General features: G+C 45.4%; 1 protein-coding gene across 1 annotated transcript; it reads left to right on the top strand.

Moving 5' to 3' along the window:
- The first annotated feature begins 2,597 nt into the window (after positions 1 to 2,597).
- On the top strand, positions 2,598 to 23,242 carry CCN3 (cellular communication network factor 3). The gene is made up of 5 exons (XM_061605631.1): positions 2,598 to 2,777; positions 2,887 to 3,109; positions 10,099 to 10,350; positions 16,227 to 16,435; positions 22,587 to 23,242. Exons 1-5 carry the CDS (start codon positions 2,646 to 2,648, stop codon positions 22,857 to 22,859), a joined length of 1,089 nt encoding a protein of 362 aa, XP_061461615.1. The 5' UTR covers positions 2,598 to 2,645; the 3' UTR covers positions 22,860 to 23,242.
- Positions 23,243 to 25,144: the final 1,902 nt, after the last annotated feature.

Raw genomic sequence — 25,144 nt, forward strand, 5'->3', positions numbered from 1 at the left:
TGTATTCCACCAGGCTTCTGCTGGCAGTTAAGAAGATGTCTCTGCAATAGTTAACCTTGTTTTTACTGTATTTTAAATGGTTTTTATTATACGGTTTTTATTTGTTGTAAACTGCTTTGATTTTTTAAAAAAATGAAATAGCAGTATACAAATATGTTTATAAATAAACAAAAAATAAATTTGGGGGAAGCCATCTGCTTTAAATGTATGTTGGATGTGCTTTAAATATATGGTGTGGAACTGTGGGATGACCTTGGTTTAAATCCCATCCCACTAGGGCACCAACAAGGTTCGCTTAAGCAAACCGCTGTCTCATTTGCCGCCCACCTCCCATCTTAAACTGTTTAGCAGGTCGGTTACAATTGTTTAGAGGTTTTGTTACTATCAAGTGGTATATACATTTTGTTAAGTAAATAACAGTGCAATCCAATACATGACTAAGCAGTAATCTCCATTGGGTTCAATGGGACTTACTCCCAGATTAAGTGTGTATTGGACCTTAATAAACAAACCTTGTAGGGTTTACTGTCACACATCAGCCAAGTTTAGCAATAGGCCACCAGGCTGGCTAAGGATGGGCAAATCTGTCCATTTCTATTTCTCTGTTTCTCATTTTCCAATCTTAAATTCAGTTCTCCACATTTTCACATCATCAGTTTGCATTTTTAAAAATGCATAAAAAAAAGTCCTCATGAAAATCCAGGATGCTTTTAGTGTACATTTCTCCTAACACACACGTCTTTGTATGCAATTTTGTCTAATATACACATTTTTTGAAAGCAATTCCCTCTAATATAATGCATTGTCATATGCTGTTTTCACTAATATGTGCATTTTAATATACATTTTACCTTAGTATTTGCATTTCTATACAGATTATTTGGCTGGAGAATTGCATTGCAAAACTCAGAGAAGTGTGAATTTCAAAGGATGGGTTCTGTTTCAGTTTGCATATTGTTTCAGAAAGTGTGGATTGGGTGGGTTCACCTTTAAATGCACACTCAGCTGAATTTCTCCCATATCCCTAGCTAGAGATCCAGATCTGGCAAGAACAAACAGGAATTCAAGGGACCACAGCAGGGCAGCTCACAGTGCAGCTGCCTTCCAGAAACAAGTTACTCTCAGGCACAAGAACTAAGCACAGAGCAACATTTATTTAAGGCCAGACAGGCTCCCATAGGCATCTCCTGGTGCCTTGGACAAGCTGGAATGGCACATGTGAAGAATTGTGAGTGTTCAGATGTCCTCATATTTGTTTTACATCAAGCAAGAACAAAAGCTGTTTCGCCAAAAGTCTTTTTGGGTAACAACATTTCAGCATTTAAAGATGTTAAGAAGTGCCTGAGTTGGAGTCTCCAGTGTTGTGTCATGGAATGTAAAAGTGGTAAATAATGCTCTTTTTTTAACAAGTGCAAATCATTCATAAAAAGGCAGCGGAGGCTGATGCCCATTGGGATTGGTAGGACAGAAGGCAGGGAAGCCAACAGTAGATGGAGCCAGAGCTGATGACAAGCAGAGCCAACTAATTCTAGTGTGTCCCCTTCTCCCTGCTCAGTACTACAAGGGCAATCTTAAGGAGGAGGAGGAAACTGACAGCCAGGACCACTCCCCAGGCTGGTTGTAAGGAAGGAGGTAAGCAGGTGGCGCTAGACTGAGTTTTGTGGGGCAGTGCTCCACTTGCCCTAATGGATTAGCTTCCACTGTAAATAGGCTTTTAAACATTTATTTTAAAGGAGCAACTGATTTCTTTCTTTCTTTCTTTCTTTCTTTCTTTCTTTCTTTCACTTCCCCAACCCCTTCTCGTGGTTTGTTTCCCTTACCTTTATCCTTCATGTTCCTTTAAGGAAAGAAAAGGAAAGGGCATTCAGCAAGGTATGCATCCTAAATGCACCTGCTGGACTCAAAAACTCTGGCATAAACACACTGAACAGAAGCAAAAGTCCAGTTGGTGTCAAGCACAGCATTTAGGACTTGGTTATATCTGGGCTCTTCTCCTGGATTGCAATGCCTCAAAACATGGCTATACAGTGTTTACATCATGCTTCGCTGCCGTACACCAGCCCCTTAATTTTTGCAGAAGTAGATGACAAGTCTGTTCCTTTCCACCACAGCCAGCCTGCAATGCTTTCACTCCGTTTCAGAAAGCGTGAATTAAATAATTTGCCTTTAAATGAGAACTGAATCGAATTCTCTCTCTCTCTCTCTGTGTGTGTGTGTGTGTGTGTGAGTGAGAGAGAGAGAGAGAGAGAGAGAAGAGAGAGAGAGAGAGAGATTGCATGTGGGATGGCCACATCACCTCTCCCCTAATTTATCCCCAGCATCTTGTATTCCAAAGAGTTTCTATATTGCATGAATGGCTACCCTTTATCGGGCAGAGTGCCATACTGACCCCTAGCCAATCCTCCAGAGGCCACATGGCAGGAGTAGGTGTGGTCACCCCACATGCTCATTTGTTTTGCTTTCTTTTTTAAAAAAGCGCACATTCCGCCCCTCCCCAGCGCTTACGAACGCCGAATTTGACACCGAGGCCTGGGATTGGCTCCAGGCTTTTCCGGCATCTTCCAATGGGAGGAGGAGAACTGCGGAGGCGCTGTATATAATCGGCCCCAGCGAGTGTGCGCCTGTGGCGATGTGCATCCAGCGTGATGGGGGAGGTGGAGCGCAGCGCTGAGGCGGATCGCGCAACAGCGAGGCGGCCGCTGCGAAACGGTGCCCGCAGATACTGGCGGGGGCTGCGCCACGCCTTCCTCCTCCTGTTTCTTTGCCCGGTGAAGACGGTGTGTTTGCATATGCCCGCATAGCAGCGGCGCTGGCCCTTTGCTGGTGTAAGGGGCGGGCGGGAAGGGAGACCTCCCTGCTGATGTGTCTCGCTTTTGCCCCTTCCAGGTGCGTGGCCAGGAGTACCTGTGCCAGCTGCCATGCGAGTGCCCCGCAGAGCCGCCTGCCTGCGCCCCTGGCGTGCCTACCGTGTTAGACGGCTGCTCCTGCTGTCTGACCTGCGCTCGGCAGCGAGGGCAGACGTGCTCGCAAACGATGCCTTGCGACGAGAGCAGCGCCCTCTACTGTGACCGTGGGGCGGGGACGGAGGCTGGCCTGGGGATCTGTATGGGTAAGTGGCTTGCTGGCTCGTCCTTTCTCTCTCGGGCTCCCTCTTCTCCTTCGCCCCCCTCCTCCTGTCCCCACCTGGAACTGCAGAAAGCAAGGCTGTGAACGCATTAGGCGCTAGATCAAAGCGTATCCGCGAGCCACACCTGGTGGGGAAACGGGTTGATCTGCCGATCAGTTGCGAAATCTCTTTGAAGCTGTTTTTTTAAAAAACCAACAACCTAGACTCCAGCTCCTCACGTCTGGTTTTCCAAGTAAAAAAGGGGTGGGGCTTGACTAGTGTTGTGTGTCCCCGTTTTCCGAAGAGAGAGGTGGAGGTGCACTGGAACGGCGAGTAGTGTCTCTACCCTGAGTGTCTCTCTACCCCAAGAGTCTCTTGACTGCTTAATTTCTAGAATGAGATGCTTAGCCCTGGTCCCAGGTATGTATATAGGGCTAGAAATGTAGGGAGCTGCCTTATATTGCTCATTGTGTCTTCTCTGACTGGCAGCTGGTCTCTAGGGTTGCAGACAAGGGACATTCCCAGCCCTTCCCAGGGATTGAACTTGGGACCTTCTCTTGCATGCAGAGCGGATGCTCCACCACAGAGCTGCAGCTCTTCCTCTGTGAGTCCAGAGGGGAGAGGGTGTTCATGTTCCGAATGGTGTGATCAGGTGCTCCTCCCTATTAAAGATGCGCCTGGCACGGCTGTCCTGCTTTAGTGCGCTAAAGCCAGTGTGGTGTATTGGCTAAGGCTAGAGTCGGATTAGGGAGACCCAGGTTTGAAGATTTGACTCAGCGGAGAAGTTCAGTGGGACCTTGGACGGATGACTTTCTCGTGGCCTAACCTACCGTGTAGAGTTGTCATGGGGTTCAAAGGAATGGGGAGTGGGCCATTTGTGCCGCTCTGAACTTTGCTGGAGGAATATATTGGACTGTTTGTAATCTTGCAGCAGCCTCCCCCCCCCCTTATAAGACCGGAGCTTGGAACTGGGCATGACTTGTTAATTACTTGGGAAATTGGGCTAGAGACAAGATCTCTTTGGGGGATTTTTTTTAAAACCCCATGATTTGACAAGAAGGCTTCGTGAGTCTCTTATGAGCTACATTCGCTCTTAGTAAACGTGCTTTTAATTTGTCCCAGGGCTGAGCCCTGTTATCTGAAAATGAGCTCTTTGGCTAAACCTTGGTACAACCCTGGTAGGGATCAAACCTGTGGCCAAGTACTGTTGGACTGCAAGGTCCCATTCTAAATGGTGTTACTGGGGCACTAAGCCCTGACCAGCTTGGGACTCAAATACTTGAAAGAGCACCTTCCCCAGCACCTACCTGCCTGGGGTTTTAGATCAGCAGAGGTGAATGGTTTCCCTCAGAGGCATGGCCTGTGGCGTAGTGACATGAGACAGTGTCTTCTTGGTGGTGGTGGTGGCCTGGTTATGGAGCTCTTTCCTGTTCAGTATCCCACACTGTTTTCTTTCTGGTGAAAACTTTTAATGTGGCTGTCTGTTTGGCCTTTAGCACATAGCTGCGGAGTTCACTTAATGCTGCTGTGCTGTGTTCTGTTGCTTGCTTGTATAATGGTTTTAATTTTTTGTTGGTTCAGTTTTGACTGTGTTTGTATGGTTATTCTTGGCCACTAGGCTCCTTTGGGAGGAAGGGTGGGATACCAGTATTAATCCCTGCCCTTTGGTTATGCTGGCTGGGGCTGATTTATTTTATTTAAGGCATTTATACCCTGCTTAATCATTGCATTTCTAAGCAGTGTGCATTTCAACTGATGGAAGCTGAAGATCAGCAACATAGAAAGCTGCCTTCTGCTTAGCCGGATCATTGGTCCATCTAGCTCAGTATTGTCCACACTGACTGGCAGCCTTTCTCCAGGATTTCAGACAGGATGATCTCCTAGCCCTACTTGGAGATGCCAGGGGTTGAATCTGGGACCTTCTGCGTGGAGAGCAGATGCTCTTAAACTGAGCTATGACCAGAGGATCACAGTTTCCTAAATTGTGGCTATATGTTACTGATTTGGAAAACTGCTAAATTCTGGGAGGGGAAAATCAGGGTGAAGTTTCCATTTGGCCTGATACTAGCAGCAGGACGGGTGCAACTAACAGTCTTTTGAGTTGCATGTTCCAAGCAGTGGTCCAGTTAGATAATTTTAGACTCTGAACTTAATAACCCCCCCATTCTTAGGCGGTAACATGTATCACTTCACCTAAATGTGAAGTATTAATGCATATTATTTCAAAATGTGGTAAGTCAAACCGGCTGTGCTAGGGAGCTCCCCTGCTTGTTCTGCTAAGTGGGGTCCTGGACCTCTGCCCCAGAACCCTGTCCTGAAGGCACCAGTAGTTACAAGCACACTGTTTCCTTGGATGTCATGGCTGCCAAATTTGGCAGGAGGAGGGGGGAAGAAAACAAACACTTTTAACTTGTAATTGGAATAGTTGCCCTCTTAAGTGAAAAGTCTTAGTAATGGGCCTTGATTTAAATTGCAAAATGTAAAGCTCTCCCTCCCCCCATAAAAGTGTGTTAGGCTTTTTTCTTCCTGTACCCTTATTATAATTTTTATCTTTTAAAAAATTGCTTTATCCATGAGGTCCAGAAGCTCCTTTAAAATACACACTTTGGGGTCCAACAGACAAAATACTGTGACAGTAAAATGTGGCTTGGGCTCTGTCACGCCTGTAAGTAATTTTCTTTACTTGTAGGAAATGCCTAAAGCTGGGGTAGGGAACATGTTGCCCCCCAGATGTTGGGCTCCCAACTCCCATCAGCCCCAGCCAGCGTGGCCAGTGGTTAGGGATGGTAGGAGTTGTAGTTCAGCAACATCTGGAAGGCCACAGGTTCCCTTACCCTGGCCTAAAGGAAAACCTGGGACAATTGTTGTTGCATAAGCAGTGTTAATAGCTGTACTTTAAATTGAATTGGAAACTGAAGATAAGCTTCACCTCACATTGATGCTTTTGGGAAGCTGAGCTCTAACTGAAGCAGAAGCACTTGCTGTTTCCTCTTCCTTTCCCCATTCTGCTGCACAGGGGTGGCCTGATGCGTTTTGTTAATACCACTGAAAGAGACCCATAATTTTGTATTGTATGCCTGACTTTGAGCTGGATCCAGCCAGATATGGACATCCAAGAGCATAATTGGATTCCTTCCTGGCTCCAACTACTTGATAACTTCACAACTCTGGAATGTGTCTTGTGTTTGTAGCATGTATTTGCTGTATGTTTTGGGAAATCTTGACCCAGTTCCCAAGCTGAAGGTCAAGAATATTGTGCAAAACTCTTAAATCTGCAGCTAAATCTGGAGTAAATTTTACAAACTAAGGAGGCACGCATAATTCTGGTTAGTGTTGTTAACTTAATACTGGCTGCAGAAGAAGACAAAGTGTACAAAGCCTGAAGTTTGCTGCAGAAAGAGGGAGAAGTGATCGAGCAACAGGTGAAAAAGTACAAGGAAGTGAATTTGGGAGGGGTATGTTTGCATAACCATAGATGAAATAATATTAGAATTTCTTACCTGCCCTTCATCCAAAGATCCCAGGGCAGGTTACAAAAGTTTTAAAACACATAATTAAAAGCAGTTAAAAGCAACCTAAACAATATCACAGAAATTAGGGTGGGTCCTAAAAATATACATCTCAGGTGTTGAAGGCCAGGGTAAAGAGGTACATCTTCAGTGTTCACTGAAAGTTGTACAGTGAAGTTGCCAGATGCACCTCTGTGGGGAGGGAGTTCCCCAGCGTAGGGTTTGCCACAGAGAATGCCTTTTCCCGGGCCACCCCCCTGAACTTCCGAGGGTGGTGCAACTACTAAAAGGGCCCCCTCTGCTGATCTCAACACCTGAGAGGGTCTGTAGGGAAGGAGGCAGTCTTTCAGATATTTGGGACCTAAGTCATTTAGGGCTTTAAACCGTAACATTGAACTGGGCTCAGAAACAAACTGGCAACCAATGCAGGGCTTTAAAAAAAAGGGTTATATAAGTTCATAAGGAAACCCCAGCCAGTAATCCGGCTGCTTCATTTTGGACCAGTTGAAGTTTCTGAGTTGTCTTCAAGGGCAGCCCCACATACAGCGCATTGCAGCAATCCAGTATGGAAGTTGCCAGAGCATGACGCACTGTGGCCAAATCTTCTCTGTCCAAAATGGGCCGAAGCTGGCGAACCAGGTGGAGCTGGAAAAAGACACTCCTATCCACTGAGGCCACCTGAACCTCCAGTGTTGGATCAAGGAGAACCCTCAGGCTGTGGATCTGCTCCTCCAAGTAAAGAGCAACCCCATCCAGAACAGGCCATCTTCCCACCTCCTGGACATGAGAACTCCAGACGCACAACACCTCTATCTTTTCAGGATTCAGCCTCAATTTATTGGTCCATATCCACTCCATCACTGCCTCCAAGCACTGGTTCAGCACCTCAACTGCCTCTCCTGATTCAGATGGAATAGAGAGGTAGAGCTTGGTGTCATCTGCACATTGATGGCACCTCCACCCAAATCTCCTGATGACAGCTCCCAGTGGCTTCATATAGACGTTAAATAGCATGGGGGACAAAATGGAACCTTGTGGAATACCGCAGGATAATTCCCACAATGCTGAGCAGTAGCCTTCCATAACTACTTTTTGGAAGTGGCTCTGGAGGTATGAGCGGAACCACTGAAGTACAGTGCCCCCATCCCCATCTCCTCAAGACGTTCCAGAAGGATATCATGGTCAACAGTATCAAAAGCCACTGAGAAGTCAAGGAGAACAAGCAGGATTGCATTTCCCCATCTCTCTCCTGACAAATGTTAGCAATCAGGGCAGTTTCAGTGCTATGGCCAGGCTGGAAGACAGACTGGAACATACAGTACAGATGTCTAAAGGTATTGGTCTGGTTTGCAAGGAATGATAAATCGTGGTTTGCTTTACAAACCATGAATTGCCCCACAGATGATCAAACAAACTGTGGCCTGTTTCTCCAGTTTGCCTTCTCGCAGCTCTTGCCTTATGCCTTTGTAGCTTGGTGAGCATCTAGGATGGGGTGGCCAAACAAACCATGGTTAAGGAAGAGTACTGGATTCATGCAAACTGCGGTTCATAAGTCAACAGCTTATGGTAGTAAGCAAACCATAGTTAAGGGTCTGGACATAAATCTGAGCCATATTTTAATGAAGCATGGCATAGAGCAGGAGTGCTTTGGCCATCCAGATGTTGCTGAACTTCAACTCCCATCATCCCTTGCCATTGACCATGCTTAATAGGGTTGATGGGAGTTGTACTTCAGCAACATCTGGAAAGCCAAAGGTTCCCCACTCCTGGTTTAGAGTTGTGTGAACCAGTCTATATTTTAGGAAAGATTACTCCCTTTAAAAAAATCTGTTTTCAAACTTAAAATCTGTACTGAACTTATGAATTATGGAGAAAATGCAAATTTCTTGATCTTGCTGCACTGTTTCTGATTGTAATCTGAAATCCTTTGGTGAAAAGTGTTAATACTAGTAAGTGTGGGTGTGATTTGGGACATTTAACAGAAGCAATAACATGAAAGATTACCTGGCTGGAAGTGACCTGTAGAATCATTTGAATACATGGCCAGTCTAGTTTTAGGAACACAAGACCTAGTGACTTTGTGTGTGTTACCAAAGACAGAGAAAATGTTGGTAGGTGAAACTTCATTCTCATGCTCTGATGTTGCTTGCAAGTGATAATGCAGAATTTAGAAGAGAGATTAATCTCTTAGCTGTCCTGCTATCAAAACATGAGTCGGGAGTTGCATTCCATCCGGCTTGTAAGAGTTGCCTCACCCTTGAGCGATAGGTACTGCCTGGCAGCGTTCTTCCTCAAGGGAGATATTTGCCCTGGGGTTGCCATAAAGCAGAGAAGGGAAGCAATGCTATTCCACCAGCTCTCACTAGCTGTCTTTAGCTCTTTCCTGCAGTTATCTCCTAGCAGCAACCATTCTGTCAGGGTCCAACAGAGAGAGAGAGAGAAGAGAAGCAGGGCCGCTACTGAGATTTCAGTTCTTCTCTCTGGATAATTTCCATCCCAACTGGTCATTGTAAGAATTTTGTAGCTTGAACACTAAGTGCTTTTTTTCCCCTTCTCCCTCCTCATCCCCTTTTCCTCTTATGTCATGTCTTTTTAGGATGTGAGTCCCTGAGGGCAGGGACTGCCTTTTTTAAATTGATCTGGGATCCTTTTTTGGGTAAAATGAGGGGTAAAAAGGTTGTATAGGTGAATAAATAAACCCACATGAGCATGGCAGCTGGAGCTCCAGAGAGCCTGGGGAGCTCTATAACCACTGTATAGATGTTATAACCCCAGCATCTCTTACCTGCTCCAAACCCAAGAGATAAGCTTTGGGTAGTATCCAATTAACAAGTCCCCATCAGCACAAGGATTTCGGCTGGTGCGATGGGACATCCCCCCTCCTGCCCTATGTGTGCCCCATGCCCTCCCCAGATCTGCTCTGGAGGGTTGGGGAAATTCCTAGATCTAGGGGGGATGTGCAGCACAGGGGGAAAGTCCCATTGCGCAAGTGGAAATACTTGCATGATGGGAAGCAGTATTTATCAAATTGTATCTTCTTAGCTGCCTTGGGGTTCAGTCAGAAGGTGGGGAATAAACTTTTAAAACAAAATGTACGCAACAGCCCCCTCCCCCATTCAGGTCTCAAAAAGAGAGCCAACTTTAAGCCTTGTATGTGAAAATGCTTTGACACTGCCAGGAAGCCAAATACGAGATTCTCTACAGATAAAATGCACCACAGCTGGGAGAGGCCCATATCCTTTGGAAGAGGTTTGCACTAGTTGACCTGTCAGCCTTCCAAGCAAACTCTTATCTGGTGACGCATGTATGAAGATGGTGTACACTCTCTCTCTCTCTGCCTTTCCTTTCATAGCTATATGCAAGGTAGCTTTGATTGCTGTCTTTCTTCACAGCAAGTGCGGGGGGGGGGAAGGAACAGTAGCATTAGGTACTCTGGTGTGCTAAGTTTGCCTGCAACTTGATTGCTCTCTTTCTTTGCTTCAGACCTTGAAGGAGACAACTGTGTATTCAATGGGATTATTTACCGGAGCGGTGAGACCTTCCAGCCAAGCTGTAAATACCACTGTATGTGCAGAGATGGACAGATAGGTTGTGTACCCCGCTGTAACCTTGACTTGCAGCTCCCTGGCCCTGACTGCCCCTTCCCAAGGAAAATTGAAGTCCCCAAGGAGTGCTGTGAGCAATGGTCATGTGACCCTAAAGAAGATGAAGATGTGGGAGGCTTTGCAATAGCAGGTGAGTGACCGAGAGTGTGTGGTTCTTTTGCGATTGCCTAACTTAACAGAAGACTTTTCTATTAAAGCGTGTACTTTACCGAGTGTTCAAAATAAATGCAGGACAGCCACTGAATCAGAATGTCACAAGAATAGTTATTATTTATTCAGTTTATATCCTTCCTCCTGAAAGAGCCCTCCCAAAGGAGAAGAATCCCCAATTCCAAAACCCTGCCATGAAGTCAAAAATTAGGCCCAAAAACCAAAACCAAAATACTGTGACCAAAAAAGCCATCAAGATCCATATATCGGTGTAAACCAGAAAAAGAAAATAATCTGCTGATGGCCTTTTTCAAACAGCCACATCTGCCTAACCCATCTTGCTTGGCAAGGCATTCCACATCAGTTGGGCCACTGTGATGCTTGATGGAAGAGTTGCTCTTCAACAGGGGAGAGTTGGGAATGACCCAGTCACCAGTAGCTGCCACGGAGAAACTTGAGAAAGGGATTATGTTGGGTAGTGCTGGCTCAGTTATTCTTCTCTTACTTATTTAAATGCCTAAAATAAAATGAGGTGGCTCTTACGGTCAAAATGGGATGTGAGGGTGAGGCGTACAGACTCAATTGCCAGAGGCAATTAGGATTAAAAACCTATTTGTGAGCACGCTTGAGAAATGGGCTAGGTCAACGCATGAAGCAGAATGAGGAGACAGAACAGGCTTGCTCACTTCAGAATAACTTTATCTAGAGCAGCCTTTCCCAATCAGTGTGCCTCCAGATGTTGTTGGACCACAACTCCCATCAGCTTCAGCCAGCATTGCCAATGGTCAGTAAGATGGGAGTTGCGGTCCAACAACATCTGGAGGCACACTGGTTGGGAAAGGCTGCTCTAGATCAATGGTGGGGAACCTTTGACCCTCTATTTTTTTTTTTTTCAATAATTTTTATTCAGATTTTCATAAAACATACAAGACAAAATCATAAAACATTCAAAGACAAAAAACAAAATCAAAAATAGTTAAACAAAAAGAAAAAAAGAAAAAAAAAACAAAAATAAAAAATAAAGAGTAAAATATTGACTTCCCATTTGTCAAAGATCAAATCAGTTATAAGTCTATAATATATAACAATCCTGTCTCTTAAGTCATATTATAAAATCACTTTCCTCCAGTAGTTATCTTACTTAATCATCAAATCTCATAAACATTACTTTATTCTTTCCACAAAAAGTCAAAGAGAGGTTTCAATTCTTTAAGAAATATATCTATCAATTTTTTTTTCCAGATAAGCATATCGATTAATCCATCTCATTACTAATTATGATAATCTTATTGTCATAACCATAGTCAAAATAAACATTTCAATTAATCCATCACATCAGAATCTGTTAGGTTCAGTAATTTCAGTAGCCATTGTTCTATTATCTCTAGTAATTCCATTTTCCATCTTCCATCTTCAGTAGTCTTGTTAAGTCCAGTAATTTCAATATCCAATCTTCCATTATCAGTATTCCATAATAATCTTGCTGTCAAAGCCATAGTCATATAGTAAGAGTCTAATGGGAATTACCTCTATCCCAAATATTTTCTTGCCATCCATTCTGAATAGGTTGCTGAAATACTGCTGTAAAATCATATCTCTGTTCTTTTTTTCAAAATACACTGGGTCATCTCTTAAAAGTTTTTCCATTGTCACATGGCTGCAGTTAATTCCATAGATTTTCTCTATATTGGGCTCCATCACATCATTCCAGTCCAGAAGATAGTCCATGCCATTGATAACTTTATCTCTAGAATCTTCATTAATTTCTTCAGAGATAACATTGAGTTCCAAACAATAGATTTTATTTCTAAAGTCCATAGACTCCAAATCTTGTTCCTGTTCCACGTTTGTTCCAATCTCCGGGATCTCCTCTCTCACAGGGACCCCTATTCCAGTCTCCAGGGTCTCCTCTCTCACAGGGACCCCTGGGGAACCTTTGACCCTCTAGATGTTGTTGAGCTACAGCTCCCATCAGCGCCAGCCAGCATGGCCAATGACTAGGGATGATGGGAGTTGTAGTCCAGCAACAGCTGGAGGGCTGCAGGTCCCTCACCCCGCTTGAGATCATTTCTTTACTGCTTTACATTTTAAAAAAAGTCAAAGCACTTTGGAGCATATTTCAAACCATCAAACTACAAAATGCCAAAATAAATATGTTAAATAAAAATCTGATTAAAAATGCAATGAAGATCCACATTTAAAGCAACATAATGAGCAGCATAACATGTTTAAGAGGATAAATATTAAAAATGTTGCATGTAAAAATCAAATACAATAAAAATTCTGTATGTCAAAGCATCGTTTAACTTGATGTGTTCAGATTAGAGGAAAGGCAAGTAAGTGGTGGATACAGATACGTTTTTCTCCCTCTCTTATAACACTAGAACTTGTGGACATCCAACGAAGCTGGATGCTGGAACATTCAGGATAGACAAAAGAAAGTCCTTCACACAGCACATAGTTAAACGATGGAATTCACTCCCACAAGAGGCAATGACGGCCACCAAACTGGATGGCTTTAAAAGAGGATTAGACAAATTTATGGTGGATAAGGCTATCAATGGCTACTAGCCAAGACGGCTGTGTTCTGCCTGCACAGTCAGAGGTGGTATACTTCCAAATACCAGTTCCTGGAAACTGCAGGAGGGGAGAGAGCTCTCGCACTCAGGTCCTGCTTGCAGGCTTCCCAGGGGCATCTGGTTGGCCACCTTGAGAACAGGATGCTGGACGAGATGGGCCACTGGCTTGATCCAGCAGGCTCTTTGTATGTTCTTACTACTGGTTAAGCAAAATCACCCTAGAAGCTGATCTCCATACAGACCTCATCAGTCTCTGCCATTCCCACTAACCGAACCCATAACACGGTTAATCCCAGCTAACCGGTTCTCACAAAGTGTAGTCTGTTCTGTGAAGAATGTTTTCAGCCTTAAACATTATTCACCCACCTCCGTTGTTGTTGTTGTTGTTATTCGTTTTCACCATAAGGTCCCCCATAAAATGTGTCACAGCAATCTAAAATACATATTTTAAATAATGCAACACCATGCGAACAGCAACATAACTCCCTCTTCTACTCAGCTAGGGCCTTACTCTATACTGGTTTAGTGTCTCGCACTGAGCGATGTTAAGCCACTTTGCAACACACACAAAACACTGACTCTAACTCTGGGCAGCAAATTCCAGTTACCACAGGTTAATAGCGTATTTGAATGCCCTTCCAGGGATAAACTTCCTGCAAGCTGGAAATTCCTGCCAGGGATAAATTGTAGCCGCGTTCTCTCCCTCATGTGGAGCTTTTAATGTAGGTGAGCATCCAGTTTTCCCCAGCTGTAACTTAAAGTGACATAGTCCATTCTGCAGTGTATGCGGATACCAGCCTTGGCTCTCCTGCCCCGTGGAGTAAAAATATAACTGGATAAACTTGTTGTGCGTGCCAAAGTTGGTTGGGGAGGTTATGATATTTTTAAACACCATGCTTGTATGAGAAGATGAGGAAACGTAGTTTTATGTTGGTTTCGGTGGGGCAAAACAGCTCTATATAAAGCTTTCTTAGACTCTTTGAGGTGGCCCAAGTCCAAATGTGATGTGGCGTCACAGCTCTCTGCAGTGTCAAGCACATTCCAAGGTCGCTTCTCGTTGTTGTCCTATCCAGTTGGTTTATACTACTTGATTCTTCTGTCCATAAAAGTTCGGTAATGTTTACATTTTTATAGCTTAAGCCTATGCTGTGATGTCAGGTGGACATTGTCATAAACTCTGGATATCTCGCTGTACTGTAATTCTCATGATTGGGCACAAGCATGCATATATATGTAAAACAAATGTCTAGTAACAACTTTATTTAAGGAAATTACTTTATAGACCTGGGCATGAAGAAATCAAGTTCTATTATGTTTGTACAAACCATAAATGGGCATTGCTCGAATCCTATGGTTGAAGCTTATGCAACAGATATATGCCTGGCTACACTGAATGGTATATGTCACACCTAATTGCCTTGACAAAAACAGATGTAGAAGATAGAAATCTTATTTATTTTATTCCCAACTTGGCCTCCAAGGAGCTTAGGTGTAGGTGATCCTTTCCCTGGCCCCAAACTTTATCCCTGCAACAACCCTGCGAGATATATTATGCTGAGACATTGTGGCTGGGTCAAGGTCACTCAGTGAGCTTCATTTTCAAGTGGGAATTGAACCTGGGTCTCCCCAATCCAGAGCTCCACTATGCCACTCTCCCATGACTGAACCACATAAGCAAAGAAACTGGTAAACTCTCAAGATGGCACTCGCCGTCTTGAGAATTCACTTAGAAACAAATTGGTAACCATTCAGGCTATGAAGATAGGCTTGAAAAACCTGTGAATAGTTTTTATTATTATTTATTAGTTGCTTTTTTCAGAAAAGTGAGCTCAAAGCAACGTACAAAAACCAATATTAAAAACGCAAATGGAACAACCTAAAATGCACCAATAATATATGTAAAAGGATGGATCCCACTCAAACCCACCCCACTAAAAGATGAACAGAATCTCTGAAGTGAAGCAATAGAATGTCCTTCATATGTACCTGCACACACACACACTTCTTGCACTAGTGCAAGGGGATTTCTCCTCACCCCTTCCCCCACATGCAGTCCCCAAATCTGCTCGGAAGGGCTGGGGGAATGGCCAGAGCAGATTTAGAGGGTCCCCAATGGGAGTTTGGGGGGTGCAAGCAACAACATTCCATTATGCAAGGAAAAATATTTTCACTGATGGAATTTCAGCCACAACAACTTTGTCACAAGGGATTTAGAGTACTGTAATAGTCTGTGATTAGAAAAAAGGATTTTTTTCATGTGTACTGATATTCCCAAGGAACTCAAGGCAGCATATGTGGTTCTTTCCCACTTTTTTATCCTCGCAACAACTTTGTGAGGTAGGCTAGACTGAGAGACTGGTGACTGGCCCAAAGTCGCCCACTGAGCTTAATAGCTGAATGGGGGAGTAGAACCCAGATTTCCTGGTTCTCATCTAGCACTCTAACCCAGTGGTGGCTGGCGGCTCCATGTTAGTGGAGCAGTGAAATCTGCTCTGTGTTTTAGTCCAATCTTTCAAGGAGTTGTTGAAAGTTCGGACTAAAGCCTGGAGTGGATTCCACTGCCCCAGTGACATGGATCCACTGGCCACTACCACTCTAACCTCAACTCCTCTGTCATATTACCTTAAAGTCTCTGAAGAAAACTCTTGCTGATCCCAGGAGGCAGAGTGTTAGAAAGGGGCTGGAGCTCAATAGCAGAGTACCTGCTTTGCATGCTGACGGTCCCAGGTTCACTCTCTGGCATCTCCACATAGAGCTAGGGAAGACTCTCTTCTGGAATGCTGGAGAGCTGCTGCCAGTCAGTGCAGACACTACTAAGCTAGATGGATCAGTAAAACAGTTTCGTATGCTCTCTCTAGCCTATTGAAGTGTGGCGTGGTAGGTTGCTGATTCTGTGTTAGACTAAAATATGGCTGCAGTCGGAAGCTCAAGGAGTTCTGTCAATGAAATAAAGACTTGCTATGATGAAAGTTGTGAGAGCCAGTGTGGTGTAGTGGTTAAGGTGTTGGACCTGGGAGACCAGGGTTCGAATCCCCACACAGCCATGAAGCTCACTGGGTGACCTTGGGCCAGTCACTGCCTCTCAGCCTCAGAGGGAGGCAATGGTAAACCCCCTCTGAATACCGCTTACCATGAAAACCATATTCATAGGGTCACCATAAGTCGGAATCGACTTGAAGGCAGTATATTTACATTTATGATGAAAGTTCAAGACAAAGGTATACTAGGAATTCTCAACTTTCAGTAATCCTATTTTTGACTATCCTGTGCCCTTCAGCATACAGACAAGAAGCGACACTTGGGACTGATGCATCTGATTTGAGTTCTAACTGTATTGAGCAGACAACGGAATGGAGTGCATGTTCCACGAGTTGCGGAATGGGCTTCTCCACTCGGGTCACCAACAAGAATTCGATGTGCGAGATGGTGAAGCAGACCAGACTCTGTGAGGTGCGGCCATGTCCAAATGGTCAACGGCCTGATAAGGTATGGCACAACCTCTGGCTGATATGGAAGTTCTCACTGCATGGTTCTCTTGTGGCAACTGCTTCTCCAAGAAAGCAAGCAGCCGAAAACACAGGCTTGGGGGAGCAGGTGCAAGGTCTTTCATGAGCATCCTCAGTAATATGTGGTGCTGTGCCAAAAAATTATCCCTTTTAACATTCTGCATCAATTAATGAGAAAAGAAACTGCATTCAAAACTTACCAAATGGGAGAGAAATTTTGGTGGGATTCTCATGGGTGGGGCACAGGGCTTTATTGTCAGTGTGCTTTCTTTCATTCTGTACATCGCCTCTCCAGTGGTCTGCACTTTGTTTTCCTGGGTGCCTGCACTTCAGTCAAAGTCCAGGGGAAGACAACCTAACACGACTTCTCCCATGGGCTTTTTTTTCGGGTCAGAAAGCACAGGCAGCCAGGGAGGCTGCAGAAATCTTAAAGGGCGGGGGGCGTCACACACACCACCCATCATGGCCATCTCAAATGATAACCCAGCCAATATTCTAAAGAAATTCTAAAGCACCCTGAGAATGAAGAAGAAAAAAGAAACCTCTCATGCAAGGGGGATTATTTGTTGAGAGAGAGATTGGACAGACTTTGGCACAGCACTAGTTCTTATGCACAGACCTCAAAAATGGCTTCTAATGTGGACTGCCATCACTTTTGGCAGTCTCTGCAGGGATGGGAAGCTTGGGGTCTCCCAGATGTTGTTGGATTCCCAGCATCCCTGAGCATTGGCCACGGCGGCTGTGGCTGATGGGAGTTGTAGTCTAACAGCATCTGCAGGGCCACACGTTCCCTGTCTCTGCTTTAGTGCTTCTAAGTACACCCAAATGCATATTTAGTGCAGTTTTGAAAGATAGCTGTTAGACATCCAGAGGAGATGACGGGAGCGTGGGACATGTAGCCAAGTTATGTCAGTAGCCAAGTTACGTCAGTCGATTTACAAAGCCAATTAAAGCATCTGTTACTTGCATTAAGAATAAGCTTTATGTATTGATATTCTCTTGACCTAGCTTCACATGTGCCGTGGGTACAATTCTATTTCCTTGTGGTCTGGCTTTTCCCCACTGCTGTGATATTTTGTAGTGTGATCCATGTGAGTGATTGCACAGGTGCTTTGTGCCAGAGCACTTTGGTCTCCATCCCACATAGCTCCTGAGAGTAGGCATTGCCACTGCATGGTGGGAACTAGACAATACAGTTAACAGCAACTGCTGAGCCCAGGTAATAGCTTGAGGGCGCATGGTGCTATTAGACTGTTAAAACTCAAGGTTCCCATCTAGTTGATGCTTAGATGGGAGACATTCTGAGAACCCTATGATAAGCAGCTCTGCACTCCCTGAAGTGTGTAAAAACTATTGGTGAGCATGGAGATATGCTACATACGCTGGTGTTTGAAGAAATCTTTGCTTGGCAGTGTAGCATACCTATAAATAGGCATTGGGCTTGGCCTTTTAACAGATGAAGTAGTGCTGTGGAGCGTATGCAGAGAATAGTTGCCAGGCAATATATATGCATGCCTAGAAGAATGGTGACTGCAAATGGCAGCTAATCATAGCTACTCTGCCACCATGTGGTTAAGTTAGCTAAATATAGTTCAGTCTAAGATTCCTGCAGTACTTCAACAACAATTGTTATATGCCTTGAAGTTGATTTTGACTTATGGGAACCCTATGAATCAGCGACCTCTAATAGCATCTGTTATAAACCACCCTGTCAAGAACAATAGATCAGTGTACGAGATGAGCAGGCAGTGTGCTGCTTGCTCCAAAAGTGATTTGGGCACTTTAAACGCTTGAACCCCTACCCTAACCCCTGCTGCAAGAGTTCATCTTTCCTCTGCTTCAAGCTACACCTTTGTAGAGCAATTCATTCCAAGCTAGAAAGGCGAATCCCAGTGGGCCTCTGCTGCCTGAAAGGAGCCCTTGACCCAAGGCAAGGTTTCCCCCCTCCCTGGAGGTGGGGGAGATATAGCTAGGGGCAGACCCGCTCGCCTCTGTTCTACAGGCAGCTGTTCAAGCAGGAGTGCTTGTTGAAGCAAGCACCGTTTCTGGTGTTCATTGCATGCCTAGCTCAAGAAAGTACTAGATTTTATGTTGTAGCTGGTGGTTTAATAACTTAACCGAAAGCTTCTTTGTAGGACATGGTAATGCTATGTCACCTACTGTTGTGTAAGACCCACTGCCTGCAAGGGGAAGAGGACCATCACTGCCCAGGGAGGGAGAGCCGTCTGCCTGCCTGTGCTGCTGCTGCTGCTGCTGGATAACATCTCTGCTCTCTCCTTCTTGGGCTCCTGCTCTGCACGTGGCACCTTGCAGGACCAGGCCCCAGGTACTCAGCCAGCTGTGGCTGATACTGTTCCATCTGTCCCTTCTTTGGAGGGGATATATAAGCCGGCTGGCTGAGGGGGCTTGGGAGACCCACTGCCTGCAAGGGGAAGAGGATCATCGCTGCCCAGGGAGGGAGAGCCATCTGCCTGCCTGTGCTGCTGCTGCTGCTGCTGCTGCTGGATAACATCTCTGCTCTCTCCTTCTTGGGCTCCTGCTCTGCACGTGGGCACCTTCCAGGACCAGGCCCCAGGTACTCAGCCAGCTGTGGCTGATACTGTTCCAACTGTCCCTTCTTTGGAGGGGATATATAAGCCGGCTGGCTGAGGGGGCTTGGGAGACCCACTGCCTGCAAGGGGAAGAGGACCATCGCTGCCCAGGGAGGGAGAGCCATCTGCCTGCTTTGCTGCTGCTGCTGCTGATCGCTTCTGAGCCCCTGACGTTACAGCTGCCACTGTTGCGATTCGTGGCTATTGGGACCCTGCTGTTGTTGCTGTGCTATTTGGGTGTATGAATGGTTGTATGAATGAGTGTGTGATTGTGTATGGAGTATGAGTTTTTTTATTTATTTTATTTTTATTATGTGCCTGGGGGAGAGGATAGGGTGTTGGGAGGGAGGACCAGAGGGGGCCCCAATCAGCGCAGTGACGGGTAATGGGAGGTATGGCGCTGTGAGGAGGACTTGCCAGTTAAGGGGAACTCGGCCCAGACAACTGGTGGCTGTGCCGTGTTCTGGTCCTCCTCACATCCACAGGATTGCTGGTAGTTCTACCAGCCAACTCTCGGATCTCCAGTTACTGCTCTTTAATGCCAGATCGGTAAATAATAAAACCTCCCTCATCTATGATTTAATCATGGATGAGGCAGCCGATCTGGCATGCATTACCGAAACCTGAGTGAGCGACCTGGGAGGTATTAATCTCTCCCAGTTGTGCCCACCTGGGTATTCGGTTCAGCATCTGGGTAGATCCTAGAGTCGGGGAGGGGGAATTGCTGTGGTCTATAGAAGTTCCATCTCTCTTGTTAGGCACCCCATCCAAGTGGCTAATGGCCTAGAGTGTCTGCACATTACGTTGGGCCAGCGAGACAGACTGGGAATACTGTTGGTGTACCGTCCACCCTGCTGCCCAACAGCTTCCCTAACTGAGCTGACAGAGGTGGTCTCGGACTTGGTGTTGCGATCTCCCAAACTTTTGGTATTGGGGGATCTCAACATTCATGCTGAGGCCACCTCTGGAGCGGCTCAGGACTTCATGACCTCCATGACAGCCATGGGGCTGTCTCAATTTGTTGCTGGCCCGACGCATGTGTCAGGACATACTCTAGACTTGATTTTTGCCACTGGAATGGGGGAAGGTGATCTGGGAGTGAGGAATCTTACATCTATTCCTTTGTCATGGACAGATCATCGCCTCTTGAGATTTAGACTCACATCGTCTTCTCCCCTCTGCAAAGGTGGAGGACCAATTAAGATGGTCCGTCCCCGGAGACTAATGAATCCTGAAGGATTTCAGAGGGCTCTGGGGGATTTTCCGGCTGATAAAACTGACGATCCTGTCAAAACCCTGGTCACTCTGTGGAATACGGAAATGACCCGGGCAGTTGACACAATCGCCCCGGTGCGCCCTCTCCATTGCAGAGCTCAATTGGCCCCTTGGTTTACCGAGGAGCTAAGAGTGATGAAGCAAGAAAGGAGACGGTTGGAGGGTAAATGGAGACGAACTCCCGATGGCTGTAATTATGCACTTGTGAAGGCCTCCACGAAACGCTATGTGAAGGTGGTGAGGATGGCGAAGAAGCAATACTTCGCTACCTCCATTCAGTCATCTTGTAACCGCCCAGTGGAACTTTATAAGGTTGTCCGGAGACTTTTACACTCTGGTTCTCCGGACGCAATATTACCATCAATAGCCCGCTGTAATGAGTTTGCGAGGCACTTCCAAGACAAGATCATAAACATCCGTCGGGACCTTGACTCCAATATTGTAACAGTTGAATCTAATGAAGTGTCCAGAACACAGTCTTGTCCTGTTTTATTGGATGAGTTTCAGTTGGTACAGCTCGAGGATGTGGACAAGGTGCTTGGACAGATACGGGCGACTACTTCCGCTCTGGACCCTTGCCCCTCGTGGCTAATAAAAGCTAGCAGAAATGGAACGGCCGGCTGGGCCAAGGAGGTAATTAATACCTCGTTACGAGAGGGAGTGGTCCCACCTTGCCTGAAACAGGCGGTAGTGCGACCGCTCCTAAAAAAGTCCTCCTTGGACCCTGATAACTTTAACAACTATAGGCCGGTAGCAAATGTTCCATTTCTGGGCAAGGTTCTAGAGCGCGTGGTCGCTCGCCAACTCCAGGCCCTCTTGGATGAAACTGATTATCTGGATCCATTTCAATCCGGCTTTCGGCCGGGATTTGGTACAGAAACAGCCTTGGTCGCCCTGTATGATGACCTCCGTCGGGAGAAAGACAGAGGGAGTGTAACTCTGTTGGTTCTCCTTGATCTCTCGGCGGCTTTTGATACCATCGACCATGGTATCCTTCTGGGGCAACTCGCGGAGTTAGGAGTTGGAGGCACTGCTTGGCGGTGGCTGTGCTCCTATCTTGAGAATCGTCTCCAGAAGGTGATGCTTGGGGAACACTACTCGAGTCCCTGGGTGCTCCAGTATGGGGTCCCGCAGGGCTCAGTTCTGTCCCCCATGCTTTTTAATATCTATATGAAGCCACTGGGTGAGGTCATCAGGAGTTATGGAGTGCGTTTCCAGCAATATGCTGATGATACGCAGCTCTATTTCTCCTTTTCATCTTCTTCAGGTGAGGCTGTTGCTATACTGAACCGCTGCCTGGCCGCGATAATGGACTGGATGAGAGCAAACAAACTGAAACTCAATCCTGACAAGACTGAGATGCTGCTAGTTGGGGGGCCCTCTGCTCAGATGGTTGATGTCAGACCTGTCCTGGATGGGGTTACACTCCCCCTAAAGGAACAGGTCTGTAGTTTGGGGATCTTATTAGATCCGCTTCTGTCACTTGAGGGCCAGGTAGCCTCGGTGGCACGAAATGCGTTCTACCAGCTTCGGCTGGTAGCCCAACTACGACCCTATCTGGACAGGGAGAACCTAGCCTCAGTTATTCACGCTCTGGTAACCTCTAGATTGGATTACTGTAATGCTCTCTACGTAGTGTTACCTTTGAAAACGATTCGGAAACTTCAGCTAGTGCAGAATGCTGCGGCCAGAGTTCTTACTGGGATGAAGAAATTCGATCACATAACACCTATTCTGGCCCAACTGCACTGGCTTCCAATATGTTTCCGGGCCAGATTCAAAGTGTTGGTCCTTACCTATAAAGCCCTTAACGGCACTGGACCGCAATATCTGATGGAACGCCTTTCCCGCTATGTTCCTACCCGTTCACTCCGCTCGACGTCTAAGGCCCTTCTCCGGGTCCCAACCCATACAGAGGCCTGGAGAACAGTAACAAGATCTAGGGCCTTTTCGGTGGTGGCCCCCGAATTATGGAATGCCCTCCCAGATGAGATACGCCTGGCGCCTTCTCTGTCATCTTTCCGGCGCCAGGTAAAAACCCACCTCTTCACCCAGGCATTTTAAAGTATTTAAGCTTTCAATCTTATTTTTTTTTAGTTTTCTTTCACTTTGTTTATATAATGTTTATATTGTCTGCGCAATACACACTTGCTGTATTTTAAATATTGTGGTTTAAATATTGTGGGAGCTGCTAGCTATAGGGCGGTTTAGAAATGCAACTAAATAATAAAATAATAATAATAATAATATCCTGTCCTCCCACAGCAGGCAAAGAGGTGTGTCCGGACCAAGAAGTCTCTAAGAGCCATCCATTTGGAGTACAATAACTGCACCAGCATCCAGACGTATAAGCCCCGTTATTGTGGCATCTGCAATGACGGGCGCTGTTGCACCCCTCACACCACAAAAACCATCCAGGTTGAGTTCCACTGTCCTCAAGGCAACATTATCAAGCATCCTGTGATGTCCATCATGACCTGTGTATGTCATGGCAACTGTCCTCAAGATAACAATGCTTTCTATGGAAAGCTCAGTTGAATTAAAGATATGAAATCGACAACTATTTCAAAGGGGGTAAATATTTAATATGTAAAAAGTTTCTTAAAAGCAAACATGTGAATCAGCAGTGAACAATAGTAACCAGTTGCCCAGTTGGGTATCTTTGTTTCATTATAGTAGTTGGTTTTTTGTTTCTTTTTGGAAAACTATTGTACTTTTACGATGTAATCTAATTTCCATCTGGCTCTGTAAATGGCCCAGTTCAGTTCCTATGGCGTTCTTTGAAATCTGGATTTGAGCATTGTCACCCTTTCCAAATATTGCTACCAGGGGAAAATGTAACAGCTCAATATGGGTTTCTTTTATTAGCATAACATTTTCTTAGAAATTTGCAGGCACTAAAAGTTCTTGTTTTTCAGCTTCATGTACGAGCTTGTCTCAAGTCATGTTTCCACATTCTTCTTGCTGAATGAACTGTCTATGAGCTCCATGGACCAGATGCTTCGATTATCACTGGCCTTGTTGTCATGCCATTAACTACAGCCAAGAGTTGACTATAGCAGAGCAATGGGCTGAAGTTCTTAATGCTGATGCAAAAGTTAGGCACGCGAGTTTCCCTGCAGTAGGAACCAAAGCCAGTTCCCAGTAAGGATAAAATTGCAAGGCACTCTTTTTTGCAAAGGACAAAACTGCAAGGCATATTTTTGCAAATCAGTTGCAGGAGGCACAAAACGACCCTTTCTTCCTCTTTGCCAAATCCCTTGTACAACTTATCCTTTCCTCTAGAAATCTTCCGCCCACCCCTAGTCCACTACCACTTCACTACCCCTCCTCTGCTGCTCTAAGGTGGCACTGCTGTCTTAGAGCATGTGGTAACATTTGTAGAGCAGGGCATCATCCTCAAGACTTACACAGCTAGGAGTGAGTCAGTGGTGGTGGAAGATGCTATACCACTTCATGGCTAGGCCAACACAGGATTGTTACTTTTTTAATTAATGGCCTTGGCATTCAGAATGATTCCTGCACGTGTTTCAGTGTGTTCTGGCAAAAGGAAAAACTTATTTTTAAAAAACAAAGGAACTGTCACAGTAGGACAGGAATTGCCATATAAATATGGCTGCACTACTTGAGTGTTCCGGAATTGATTTGCCTGGACTGGAAGGTGATGTTAGGAGCAAATTCACATGGCCATTCCAAGATTGGTCTGTCACCAAATCAGAATTATTTATATGTTTTGAACTGTTTTGAAATTGTGTTCAGGTAAGAAGGTGTTAATAGAATGTTAGTAGGTGCAGATGAGGCGTGACTGACAGGTGGGAGGGGCTGTGAGTGAGAATTCCAAGGGGAATTTTGAAGAGGAAAACTTAGGGTTCGACAGTTAGCTAGTTAGTTAGGGATCAAGAAGAGAACATCTAGGTAGAAGGGCTGTGGTTTTAGGGGAGGATTTCATTGGGATGAGTGGGGTAGGTAGGATGGGACAATAACTTATTCATTTACTATCACATTTAACATCTTGTACATAATAAAGTGTATTTGGTTGATTCTGGATCCCATGTGTCAGGTTGGTGAAGAGTGTTACCATACTAAGGTTCTGTTCTGTACTTAAACCAGTTTTACAATCAGATTATGGCAGCGGTCACCTTTTGGGTAAAAGGGAGTGGGGTTGCAGCTTGTGGTTCAGATGGGATATCTGACCCTGGCTGAGGCAGATTTCCTGATCCAGGCATTTGGGAGTGGGGGTGGTCATCCCAGAGACGTGGGAATGTCACAGTCTACTTTGAAGTGTGAGCTTTATGGATCCATAGTACCAAATATTTCAGTTGGGATGTGGTTGGTGAATGGCCCAATTTTGTTCAATGCTCTACCATTCAGACCAGCCTTTCCCAGCCAGTATGCCTCCAGATGTTGTTGGACCACAACTCCCATCAGCCTCAGCCAGCATTGCCAATGGTCAGGAAAGATGGGAATTGTGGTCCAACAACATCTGGAGGCACAACTTTAGACTGACCTGTTTGCATCCTAGTTCTGAAGCATGTGGATCGACCCATTTGCTCGGTGAGAAAGCAAACCTTGTAAATTTATTTAAAGTAGTTCCACTTTTTATAGAAAAAGCAATGTAAATAGGGTATGCAGTATGATCTGTTTTTTCTGTAAATATTCAAACAATGCTCAATAACATTTCACTTAAACTTGTGATTGGAAGAGTGTTGTGAAACATGCATGAGTCTCCCTGCTATTCATTCTTTAAGCTTTAGATCAGGAGTGGGGAACCTGTCCCCTACTAGATGCTGACCTACCACTTCCATCATCCTTAACCATTGGCT

Source organism: Rhineura floridana, chromosome 1, assembly GCF_030035675.1.
Source record: "Rhineura floridana isolate rRhiFlo1 chromosome 1, rRhiFlo1.hap2, whole genome shotgun sequence".
In the NCBI taxonomy this organism is placed as follows: Eukaryota; Metazoa; Chordata; class Lepidosauria; order Squamata; family Rhineuridae; genus Rhineura; species Rhineura floridana.

What these genes read in the sequence shown, in the direction of transcription:
- CCN3 (XM_061605631.1), top strand. Translation starts at nt 2,646, where the DNA reads ATGGGGGAGGTGGAGCGCAGCGCTGAGGCGGATCGCGCAACAGCGAGG. An exon ending in TGGCCTGGGGATCTGTATGG is followed by an intron (nt 3,110 to 10,098) that starts GTAAGTGGCTTG and finishes TCTTTGCTTCAG; the next exon opens with ACCTTGAAGGAGACAACTGT. An exon ending in ATGGTCAACGGCCTGATAAG is followed by an intron (nt 16,436 to 22,586) that starts GTATGGCACAAC and finishes GTCCTCCCACAG; the next exon opens with CAGGCAAAGAGGTGTGTCCG.